The sequence below is a fragment of the Corticium candelabrum genome, chromosome 5 (assembly GCF_963422355.1).
Source record: "Corticium candelabrum chromosome 5, ooCorCand1.1, whole genome shotgun sequence".
NCBI lineage: Eukaryota > Metazoa > Porifera > Homoscleromorpha > Homosclerophorida > Plakinidae > Corticium > Corticium candelabrum.
Window position 1 is genome coordinate 3047232 of NC_085089.1, and position 12925 is coordinate 3060156.

The following is a 12925-nucleotide window of genomic DNA, read 5'->3' on the forward strand; positions in this document are numbered from 1 at the left end:
GTATAGGAACTGTAAGTGCCTTTTTATGAATGTGATGTTTATCTAATTGTTCAGGACTGGAACACTGGACTCTCAAAAGGGTATGGATTTGTTCAGTTTAAAGAAAACGATGCTGCCATTGAAGCACTTCGGGCTTCACATGAAATTGCAGGATCAAAAGTAACATTTTTGCTGAGTGACTCTGGTGCTGTTTTGAGATATGATAATGTTAGGTGCTTGTAAAAGTAAAGAAACAGAGTATCCAAGGTAGTGAGCAAACTTCGTCCTCTCACACTCAAGCAGTTGACAGCCCAACATAGTTGTGCTTAGTGTACACAATTTGCAGACACTGTGTAAGAGTTGGTAGTTCTGTAGCCTGGTATAATTATATTCCTGTTGAATGAAGAGCAAGTAACAATGGCTGAACAATGGCTGAATGCCACTGACTGCATTGCAGTACTCTTGTAGTTCTTGGTAGATTTGTTTAGATTCGTGTTGAAAAGATAGCATGCAATGGAAGTTGCTCATATTCATTATCCTCTCATACTGTGTTATGTGAATGCTGAAAATTAATGCTTATACTTAATTAATTGTGTGATGGTTTGCCCACCGAATCAGTGAGTAACCACCAGTAAATGACCTCTGTGTTACACGAGATGTACCTTGGATGTCTTGGATGGCGTAGACCCAGCTTTAACTGACCAAACCCAAAAACAGTTGTCGGGGTAGGGTGGGTAAGGAATGCTCTAGCCATCCCAGATCCAGATATACCATTGCCATATAGTGGCATCAGGCTTCACATTGTGGCACCAGACCTAGTGTGGAAGTCATATACACTTGGCATTCATAGCTAACTTAGTCTAAGTCCCACAGATTAATTAGAGCAGCTAACACTATATAGAGCATTTTGTAATCAATAAGTGCATGTGAACACTCATTTTGTCTTGCTTTATATACATTGGTGCATCGCTACTGGGTCTCTACTAGACCTAGCTCACTAAGTGACCATCCAGTTTGTTGAACATATAATACTGTACCATTTCCTACAGCTGGGTTTACAATTTGTCAAACTTGCTGCCCACATGAACATTAATAAACAATCAATAGGATCAAGGTATGTGAATTGATGCTCTTCTGATTGTTGATATTTCATCTGTACCAAGACGACATTTGAGTGATGCATGCACAGGATGAATTAGAGCTAGAAATCTAAAGAAACAGTTGCACGTAGTGAGACAAGTTCAGATGACGTCGACACTGCATGAGATGGTCAATCACTTCACTCATCATAGAAAAAATGCCTGCAGTTGGTTTTGTTGGCATGAAATTGGTGTAGCTATACCTAGGAGTTTCACATACATTGCTGATTGTGTGTGAGCAACGCCTGTACACGCTGAAAGAAAAGTTGTGTAGAGTTTTGTCAGCTTGGACAGATCAAAACAGACAATTGAGCTACAATTGAGCAGTTTTTGTCTGCACGTGTTAATTTCTTTAAAGCTGAAGTGGGAGGAATAACGAGATCATTGCAGCTTGATATACACGTGCACACTAAACGAATTCTCTTACCTGTAGATGTATCGAGCGTATATATTTTCAATTGAGATGTTACCATAATTAAATAGTATGTAAACACTCTCATTCAGAAATATAATTAGTCAGCGTTGTGAAGTAATTTCTATTCGATATACAGATAACATTTATAATATTTAATTCAAGAGCGCTTTATCGGTGACACCTAGAAAAGACTGATTTGTCAGTTTAACTCTCTGTAAAATCAATCACGCCAAAACTACTGGGCCAATTGCCACGAAACCAAGCATGAAGACCGCGGTTCCACATCCTAATGCGAATCAGCTTTGCGCATGCGCGACAGTGAAAGAGAATGTCTCTGACAAGGTTAGTTGGGGAGCTTACAGAGACTGAGTCGACTGTATTCTAGCTTGTGTTTCGTTTTCAGTGTTTTACCGGCACCTATTCAAGCCTCTGCAGATCCACTAGATGATCGAAGAGTGGAGAGGGCCTACCGTGAGGTATTATTCTTGTTCTTTTCTCGGTTGGACTGCTTTATTTGACTTTTTTATGTTACGGGGTATGAAGCTGACGATGGTAACAAGCCGTGCTCCGCCATACGGGCACAGAAAGGGTTGGGTACCGCGTTCCCAAGAGGTTTGTTGGAGTTGTTAGCTTAGCTTAGGTTAAGTTAACCAGATCGATACGACAGTTTGTTCGATCATGTTTTGTTGTTTCAGGATTTCGGCGATGGAGGGGCTTTTCCTGAAGTTCATGTTGCTCAGTAAGCAGTAACGGATGTGTTGTACGTGTCCTAACAAATGTAGTAGAAAGGAACCGTACGTTGGTTGCATGCATGTAAGATATCGATGTTTGTATCACTCGAATGATACCTCCATATAAAATTGTTAGACTTTTCTAAGGATAAAATTGATACAGCTGGTGGAAATGCGTGTATTGAGTCTTTTAATGGTGGTGTTTACTGCTACACCTCATATTAGGTAGGAGGGAAATTCAACTGGATTACTTGTGACTGATCCAGTGAAGTCGATTATATCTTAAGGTGTTGTTGCTCTTTCATGCTCGGGCATCATTGTAGCTGTAAAACAAGTGATGACTACAGATTCTGGGACTCATCCTAGTTCTATGATTTTTTGTTTATGGTTCAGAAATGTTAATCTAAATTCTATTTTAGCAATTTATAACAACAGCAAGTATGCTTCATACTGAGTTGGATAATAGGCTCAGTGACTTCACTTGCCAGAGGAAGTCTCTCATGTTAAAGGAGCACTTCACCGATTGATGCATGTGTATTAACTCTCGACTCCGCCCTCGGTTGCTAATTGTTTCTGGTCTTTTTTTGAGTTGGGAAGTTTGGCGCTATCTCAGAGCAAACTTGATAGCTGAGCATTATGATAACGAAAAAACACGTACGAGGCGTTTTCTTCAAGTAATGTCCATTATGTGTATGTTTCGTTTTACCGCTTCGTGTAAACTTTGGTATTTGCTTAGGCGAAAGTAAAATGTGCTTCGCATTACTGACTTACCTTCAATCGACGGTGAAAAGCACACATACAGCGATGGTTCGGCTGTGAAGGCACTTTGTGTCACATGATTATGTGCGGTGACGCACATTTCTGTGTGTTTTTTGCATTACCCCAGCCCTTTTGAACTTTTGTATGGCCTCCATTCGTAGAAAGAAACACGGAGGAAAGTGCACAAGACCGAGCAATTGCAAGTCGCTCAAGATGATCCATGTGGAGTCTACAACGTACGAACGACTGAGTCACTTATGAACTGTAACTTGTTCTCTGTCACTGTTAGAGTCGCCTGAAGCGTCTAGACCCATCTCTTGTGTGCTCTTGTAGTTGGCCTTGAAAAGCAGTACCAAAACAATGCGCCGTGCAACACAGCAAGCATTCGGTCCGCAGCCCAAGTCCTTAACGTATGTTAACGTCTACTGCGCATGCGTCAATCGGTGAAGTGTTGAAGTGTCCTTTAATAAAAAGGTTTTCTATACTCTACAAGTAGACCGCGTGAGTTAATGTGAATAAAATGGTTTATTTACGGTTGATGCTAAAATAGATCTTGGGTCTACTCCAGCATCTTGATGCTGACAACACCGTAGCATGGGTTACCGTAAAGTAGCTTTGACAAGCGAGAATGGCTTATTTCCTGCCTTGGTGGATATGGTACTAGCTAGTATTGCACGTTGAGTCCTTTCACTGAGCTTGGATTCTTCTTGCCAAATAAGAACACAGAAATATTTCTCTGTCTTTACATATCAGGACACATGGGGAAGGAATGAGTAGACAGACGTTCAGTGATGTCATGTTATTAAATATCTTGGATTGCACACATTTAGAGAATTTTTGTACCTAATTTAGTAAAACACTTTGAACTGCATAACGACATAACATCGAATCTATAGTCACTGCATATTCTAACTGATGACACTGATGTTCTTGACTGCCATTTTAGATATCCACGGGGCATGGGTCAGTCCAAAAAGGTGGGAAATGTGGTTTAATGTGTTATTACGTACATCTACATCACCAACAATGATTCTAGACATCAACCAATACACTAGCTCTGCAGATTGACTCTGATGGGAGAGTGAAATATGAAGCTATAGCTAAACAGGGACACGGGAAAGACAAAGTTAGACAGGCAAATTGTCAAGTTAATAAACTTTGTAGTTGTTGTGTTAATTAACATTTCAGGTTGTGCACTCAAGATTTCATGAGCTTGTGCCAGCTGAGATCAGGAGTGGTTTTGATCCAGATTTGGTGAGGCCAGATGAAGAAGAAATGCAAAAGGTAGACACCAAATTGAGAAACTGCAAAGTTGTGAATGCGAACCAGACATTGCAGATCCCTGATCTTGTGCTTGTTTGTTGATGATATACTTTGTAAATTTACACATTGCTGTAGTTCAGTTAGTGCTGGTTGTTGATTATGCTTTGAGTAAGCCTTGAAAATAGGATTGGTTAGATGTTGAAGGCGGTGAATCAGGTTTGGACTGAACTGTGTTTACGTAGATGACTGAGAAGACGAAGGCTGCTTTAGAGAAAGTGGTGAACAGTAAAATTGCTGCTGCAATGCCAACTCATGTGCCTGAACAACCGGGTGGAGCTCAGTACATAAGGTTAGTCTTTTTGTTTGGTGTTTATGTGCTTATTTCTATAATGTGCATGTTTTGTGTTGTATATGTTTGTGTCTGTTTCTGTGTGGTTGTGATAACCTGTTTGATAGTCTGTCTGGTGACATTAATATTCTTGCCTCAGTGGTTGGGTGTTATCGTTATTAACTTAACTCTTGTCACAATCCTGTATATATATTTGCTACATATGACGTCTGTACGCACACCAAGCGGCTGAACCGATGGACGGATCGGCGAGCTAACAGTGCTGGACGAGTGGGATTCGACTAGCCAGCAGATGCGCTAAACTCAACTGGCTGGTGTCCCCTCTCTCTCGAGGACTCAACTGTGGTGGAACCGGTTCACTCTGCTTGCCTAGTGACTTAACGCCTCCACTGCTTTGATATTAAGCGTCAGCTGCAGTGCGACTTCCATTAGTGTCTAGGCGTCAGCTGTAGACCTCCTTGTAGCGTTTTCTACGTACTTGAAAGGGCTAAATTCCACACCTACATATATATGTCACTCCGTAGGCACAGTGAACATCCACTGCTACGTATAATGGAAATTGCACTACAGCTGACGCCTAGACAGCCTACTAACAGAAGTTGCTCTACTTAGAAGTGTCACCTGTAGTGGAATACACTATTTAATGTTTCTGATATTACTATCTGTATACCGAAGTTCTGCTGGTATTGGCTAGTATGTGACTATTGCAGTGGCGATTGCTTTCATGCATATTACTTTTTGCCTGTCTTGCTGCTTTCAGTCTGACCAACATAAACAGTGTAAATTAATGTGGCTATACATGATTTTGCATGTAGTCATATAGACTACTTAGGAACCACTAGTGCTCTGAGCATGACAGGTTATGCTTTGGGTCAAAAATAGATACGATAAGTTATAATAGATGACTTGGAATTGCATGACAACTTGCTTGAAATCATAAATCGACATTTGACTAGAGAAGCTTGACAAGGTAACGTTGCCTCATCTAAAGCTAACATTTGTATAGTTTGTACTTTTAATTGGTTGGTGGTTAGTTGTTATGGCTTATTTGGACATGTATAAATGATGCTTATAGTATAGACTGTGATAGCGGCACAAATCTAATGATGTAGACTAGTTATCATCTGACACAGAGTTTCACTACATTATCTACACTAGGGTAGCACATGCTGCTAGTGTTGTGAATGGATTTGATGAAACTGATTGATAAGGATGTATGATATTTGCAAAATTGAAGATGCCATATCAGTCAGTACGACAACTTGAAATTGTCTATTTTGAGACTCTATAAATGATATACAGTGTTAGTGTGAATGTACTTAATTCCTGGGTTAGGCTTACAAAATCTCTGCAGTTGGTACATTTTTATTAAATTTTACAAGCTATTTGCTTGAATTTTGAGCATTATCATTATTTACTTTATTTTATGCTTTCTAGTACAAGCATAATATGTAGTAACTGGGAAATTAGCCTAGGAAACAAGCTGTATGGACATTAGGATGTCACGAATTCAACACTTTGGGACCCTGTCCTGTTCATAGCTCTGAACATTCCATTTGAGGATCTTGAGAGTGGAAAGTCCTCAGTTTGTCCTTGGTTTTTATGATATCACGCATAGTAGACCTCCCAATTCCATAGTCTTCACCATTGTAGAATGTGGGCATAACTCCAGTTATTGTGGCACTCTGTCCGGTAGATTGACATGTTCGGATGACTGGTGTGTTCGGATAGTGACATCCTAGTCTCTCGTAGCCAGATCGTCTCCGCCATCATATTTCCAAGGAGGAAGGTATGACTGGGACATTTGTGTGTTGGTGGTCTTGCATATGCAGATGAAGTGACATTGGGTGTTTGTAGTCAGGGTTGAATGCAAAAATCCTAGAAAAGCACCTTTACAGACTAATATGGCTTGCTTTCATTAGTAAAAGAGTGTCTGTTTGTAAAGGATCAGTGGATTTTAACCCAGAACTGTCCTTTGGAGGGTGTATACTTTGATTCAAGTTTACTATTACTTATCTTCCATTCAAGTCCACTATAGCTGATTTGGTGGTGGTATTGAACTCGTTTCGTCAAACAAGACTGCCCATAGAAGCCAGAGTTAGGAAATTCTTTGCAGGTGTTCACAGTGTGTTGGGACATACTGAAGTTGTGAGTAACTCAGACAAAACATGGCAATTATTGATAAGAAAGTTTTCCTGTATGTCATAAGGGTGTCATCTTTGAGACTTAGACAGGTGGGATGTTAAAGGTGCCCACACACGATTCACCCTGCATGCGCAGACACACTCACATACAAACTTGAAATGTGTCACGATTTCAAGTTGTGTCATAACGAAGCAGTGCAAGCGAACATTTTAGGGTGCACCACATTCTATGACATACAGACTTTATTTCTAGTGCAAAGAGAAAGGCGAATCGTGTTCTTGTTTGCCATGGCAGTTTCACTTCTTGTACTTGATATTTCGAGAAAGCGAACGACAAGTGTGTTAGGTTTATTTACACATTTACCATTTACCATCTTGAAATAGCGTGCCGTTGAACGAAAAAGCGCTTTATTGATCGTTTTCTTGTTGCAAGTGACTTGGAAATGGGTGGAACCGGAGCATTATCATACTAATGTGATGGCATTTGAACCCGGAGCGTGAAAGTGGCCGTGGAGAGGTGCCGGACACCACCAGCAATGCGGATCGTGCATCTATCCTGCGTGATAGCTACTAGCATTGAAGTTCCAGACCCATTTTCGGGTCACGTGCAACAAGAAAAAAGATTAAGAAACTGCTTGTTGTTCAACAGCAAGCTATTTCAAACTGGTACATGGTAAATGTGTGGCTAAAGGCACGATTTCAAGTTTGCATGGGTGGATGTGTGTGTTAATTCGTGAGCGGGCACCTTTAATAGAATGATAAATGTTTGTTTAAGAAAGGCTGTCAGGAGAATCTCAAGATGAAAAAGTTTGAATCCATCATGATCATTTGGGCGATGGGATTTCAGGAAGCTGTGGAAAGCATGATGACACTGACAATCAATTTATAAAATGAGCATTTTATGCTATAAAAATTTGATGTTAGAAATGACCAGATACAATAAATTTATGTTTACGGCTATTAGTTTTTTTGCCCCGTGGTGGGAAGTGCAAGATGTTCTTGTGCAATATGTGTGTGTATATATATATATATATATATACAAAGGAGAGCTGTCTGTCTATCTGTCTGTCTGTCTCATACGTAAAGTTAACGATTGTTATTGGTAGAGTAAGAGTTCAAATATAACAATCTGCCTGCCTGTCTGTCTGTTGTGTGTGTGTGTGTGTGTGTGTGTGTGTGTGTGTGTGTGTGTGTGTGTGTGTGTGTGTGTGTGTGTGTGTGTGTGTGTGTGTGTGTGTGTGTGTGTGTGTGTGTGTGTGAATCAGGATCTCCAAGAAAGGTGAGTTTGATCTCCACCGAATTTGGCTCGCGCACGCCAAATCCATGTATGTCAAGAGTGAGATTGTCGTCGTCTTCCGTACTTCCGTGACGACGTGATTTCCTACCAATGGAACCCGCCTCGAACCCGTTTCCACTCGCGTGCAAATATCTCTGTAACGGCCAATCGGATCTGCACCGAATTTAATCCACATGTTCTCGACGTCAGACGGTATGCGCGGAGCGTGTCGTTTATTGCGAGTGACGTCGGGAAAGGGAAGATACTTTTGCATATATCCGGGTCTTGAAAAAATGCTCATAGTCATTCCCCCCCCCCCCCCCCCCGCTGCCATCGAAGAGCTGCCATGTTTGATACACCTGTTGCCCGCAATGGCAGCAACGTCTTCGAAGTGACGACATTCAACGAGACTTTCGAAATGGTGAGAGTCAGACAAGTCGTGACTTGGTATATATACGGGGAACAGATTATCCGGTTGAATATGTAACTGCAAGTGACTTCCAAGTTCCTGCTGCTCGGACATATAGTTTTCGCATCAAATAGATGCCAAGTTCAATACACTTGTTCCTCGCAATGGCAGCAACATCATCGAAGTAATGTGGCATTTAACGGGTTATGGGACTGTTGAAATAGCTTAAACAGGATAGTACCAATCAATAATCCAATCAATGGGATTTTTGGAAATGGGACACTCCGTTACATTTTCTTTGTCTTCAACAGGATACTAGCTATATAACAATCAATAGTCTCAGAATGTGATACCATTGACCGCGGGATATAATTCTGAACGAAATTCTTCATGATAATTCTTCAGAGATACAATTCATGATAAATTAGAACGGGATACTCATGCAGTTCTGTGAATGAGATATACTTCATGAATGCATACAACGATAAATTAATTAACTAAAAACTAATCTGCCCGTGCGGAGAATGGGATGGTGAGCTAGTAGAATATAGATCCTACTTAGGAGCACCCATTGGATTGGACTCATACTGACTTCTTATGACAGAAGATTGCATGGTCTCAAGAAATTGAGCAGTTGCATGTGTGTGTGTGTGTGTGTGTGTGTGTGTGTGTGTGTGTGTGTGTGTGTGTGTGTGTGTGTGTGTGCGTGCGTGTGTGTACTTAGTATGTGTAGTTTCACTGTCTTATTATCATTGATAACCAGGTATACGCCTGCTCAGCAAGGAACAGAGTTCAATTCTGGTGCAAAGCAGAGGGTCATCAGAGTGGTTGAATCGCAGCAGGATCCTATGGAACCTCCGAAATTTAAGTCAGTAGATTTCAGTGTTTGAAATGCAACAAGCACAGCATTACCATTGTTTTTATGTAGAGTAAATAAGAAGATTCCTCGTGGTCCACCTTCTCCTCCTGCTCCAGTCATGCATTCTCCTCCAAGAAAAGTGATGACATGGTTTTATATGATCTTATTTTCTAATAACTTAAAGACTGTGATTTAATAGGTCACTGTAAAGGAACAACAAGAGTGGAAGATTCCGCCATGTATATCTAACTGGAAGAATGCGAGAGTAAGACTGATGAGATGAAAGTGATGACATACATTACTACTATGTGGTCAATCGTAGTTTCAAACCATGCAAGTTGTGCTTGATTTATTATTTATATTATGTCGGGGAATGTGTCGATTTCTAGCCTCACTGTCTACCTTGCCAATTGCATACTGTATACAACTCTGACTGTATACATCTGCTCGTGTACACCGTTACCACTGCGCATATCTACCTACACTCATGCGGAAAAAAGAATGCAAACAAGTATAAAAACATTTGAAAAAATGGGAAAGATGTAGGGTTGCCGTATGAAAAAACGAGACCAGTAAGGGTCTGCTGTGACATCTTTCGTATACAGACTGACTGAGCAATACATCATCCCTACATTGCACCATTTTCTAACTAGAGACACTATAGTATGTGTTTTATACCTTACTACTTAGAAAATGTTGCAATGTAGGGATGATGTATTGCTCAGTCAGTCTGTATACGAAAGATGTCACAGCACACCGTTACATGGTCTTGTTTCTATTCTTTTTCGTATGGCAACCCTACATCTTTCTCATTTTTTCAAATGTTTTTGTACTTGTTTTTATATTAAGTTGCTCTCATAAGCAATAATCTATAGCATGCATGCGAATCGAGACAATGCACTCCAAATTTTATAGAACCCTCGCAAGGCAGGTCAAGTGAGTGGCTTGGCTTGTTTCTAATGTATTCTTTGTTTACATGTGGCATAATTAATGGCACTTATTCAATCAAAATTGTAGAAAATTGACATGTAAGTTTTTATCCGAGAATACTCTATTGTGCATTTGCCTACGGAGTGAAATAGAAATTTTATTGCTCCTGAGCAATATCCTCAGAAACACTTTTACTGCAACTTTGGGTGTTGTAATGTGCAAGTGGTTATGAAACATACCACTTTGTTCGCTGCTAGTTGATGAGATGAATGTAAATTTGAGCTTTTGATACTGATTACTGATTAACTTGTTTATTTACTTGTGGATTTGAGGTGATGGTTAATCATCAATCGTCTGTTCAATTTATAGGGTTTCACTATTCCACTTGACAAACGATTGGCTGCTGATGGTCGTGGACTTCAAGATCATCACATAAATGACAACTTTGCTAAATTGGCGGAAGCATTGTACATAGCCGACAGAAAGGTGAATGTGATGTATGCATTCCAGTTGCAGTGAAAAACATGAGTCCGTTGTGTTAGGCAAGAGAAGCAGTGGAAACTCGTGCTCAGATTGCTAAGAAGGTAGCTCAGAAAGAGAAGGAACAGAAAGAGCACGGGCTACGTCAGATGGCACAGAAGGCTCGAGATGAACGACAAGGAATAAAGACATCATCCACTGGAGGTGGTGAGGCTCGTTTTGTGTTTTTGTACCAGCAGATTCATTGTTTAGTACTGACAAGAATTGTATTTGTGCAGGACTTGATGATGAAGCACGGGAAAGAGAAAAATTGAGACACGAACGACACAAGGATAGGGAAAGAGATAGAAGGATTGCTCGTGCAGGCCACGAAAGGAGGCACGTTTACGTAACATGCATCCATGCATCCATGAACACACTATATACAAGCATAGGCATGTTTGCAGTTGTGTTCATTCAAACTCTTTGTAGCATGTTTCTTGCTTAATTGTTATTTCACTGTGTTTAACAACTCATATCTCTCTCAGAACCAAGTTGGAGCAACAGAGGGACAGAGATGTAAGTGAGAAGATTGCTTTGGGAATGCCGTCCAATGCAAAGAACCAAGAATCAATGTATGACCAAAGGTTGTTCAATCAAAGCAAGGTATATTGAGCTTTTGTGTCTGTTGCTCGATATAATGATTGTCTGTTGTCATTTGGCAGGGACTGGATTCTGGTTTTGCTGCAGAAGATGATGTTTACAGTGTATATGACAAGCCGTGGAGGAGAGGAGAAACGGCTGGTCAGGCTATCTATCGGCCAAGCAAGAACATTGACAAAGATATTTACGGTGATGACATTGAAGAATTAATAAAAACAAATAGGTGAGACTATGTCCACATTGACACTCAAGTCCACACACATGTGCATACGCAGGCAAACAGCAAAGGCAAACATTAGGAGCTGCCACACTTACATCATGCCTCTCAGTTGCATGGTTGTGCTCTTGTACACTACTAAGGAGACCCTGGGTCTGTGTTGGCAATCTTCTGAAGCCTGGTCAGGTACTTGCAAGGCACTGACATGTGGTACCAACTGAGGCATAGTCATTCAAAGTCCCGCCTGGATCTCAGTGGCTGATATTTCAAGGCACAGCCAGTCACAGCCAGTGGCTGTTGCGCATGCCAACCCAGTTTCACTCAGGTAGTCATTTATACTCCTGAGTTGAGAAGAAAAATTCACTTTAGGAGAATTTTGCCATAACCCACGTGATGGTCCCCGATATTAACACATTTACAATTAACACACACACACACACACACACACACACACACACACACACACACACACACACACACACACACACACACACACACACACACACACACACACACACACACCACTTGCCTTTTATAATTGCTGTGGTACTGTACAAGGTTTCATGCAGACAAGGAGTTTGGAGGTACAGAGCGTGGCAAGCAGCGAGATGGAGCTGTCCAGTTTCAGAAAGACACAGAGGATGATCCGTTTGGTTTGGACAAATTCATGACTGATGCAAAGAAAGCGGATAGATCCAGAAGACCACACCCAGACAGAAGCAGCAGGTAGTGCCTAGAGCATCAGTTTCATGATATAAGTAGAATTAGCTCTATGTCATTTGTAGGGATTATGAACATTCTTCGAGCAAGAAGGCCAGGCATTGAGTTGTAATGGTACTGACAATAATACCTGTAAGTTTGTCTAAAGTTGTCTTCTTTACTTAATGTAGTACAAAAACTGCTATGTGATTTTTTTGAATGGAACTAGTACAGTAGAACCTCACTAATCCGAACAGCCCCGTGCCAAGCCCCATTTGGATTAGTGAAGTTGTTCAGACTACCAAGAATGCCAAAATTCGTAGCCTTGGAGGTCCACACTTTGCCTCGGACACAAAGACATTGGCACATTTACGTACCTTTACTCATACCTCATGTTTGTGGTGAAGGACACCACTGCAATGACTACATGTACTTCTAAACAATGTGAGTCAGGATTTAAAATAGTCAGATAGGTGCATTTACTGAAAACTAGATAACCACAATCTGGATCAGGCTGCCCAGTAGGATCTGGGTACGCAAGGCAAAGGTTCAGATTGGCAAGGGTTCAGATTGGCAAGGATTCAGATTAACGAGGTTTGGATTAGGGAGGTTTGGATTGGGGAGGTTCGACTGT

At 40.9% G+C, this 12925-nt stretch overlaps 1 protein-coding gene and 1 long non-coding RNA gene across 3 annotated transcripts; both read left to right on the forward strand.

The window, feature by feature from the left end:
* Positions 1–6: 6 nt before the first annotated feature.
* LOC134180416 (uncharacterized) lies at positions 7–513 on the forward strand. Its single transcript, XR_009969997.1, has 2 exons — positions 7–159; positions 213–513. It is a non-coding gene; the product is annotated as an uncharacterized LOC134180416 (long non-coding RNA).
* A 1346-nt stretch (positions 514–1859) lies between these two features.
* On the forward strand, positions 1860–12537 carry LOC134179909 (SNW domain-containing protein 1-like). 2 transcript variants are annotated; one of them, XM_062646929.1, is made up of 18 exons: positions 1860–1875; positions 1937–2009; positions 2077–2145; positions 2229–2272; positions 3970–4000; positions 4060–4149; positions 4212–4307; positions 4529–4635; positions 9228–9332; positions 9393–9462; positions 9523–9588; positions 10623–10739; positions 10796–10940; positions 11012–11111; positions 11261–11378; positions 11438–11598; positions 12151–12318; positions 12378–12537. In XM_062646929.1, exons 1-18 carry the CDS (start codon positions 1862–1864, stop codon positions 12415–12417), a joined length of 1614 nt encoding a protein of 537 aa, XP_062502913.1. In that variant the 5' UTR covers positions 1860–1861; the 3' UTR covers positions 12418–12537. The 2 variants fall into 2 exon arrangements, with proteins under 2 accessions (XP_062502913.1, XP_062502914.1); XM_062646930.1 differs by having other exon boundaries at positions 10796–10937.
* Positions 12538–12925: the final 388 nt, after the last annotated feature.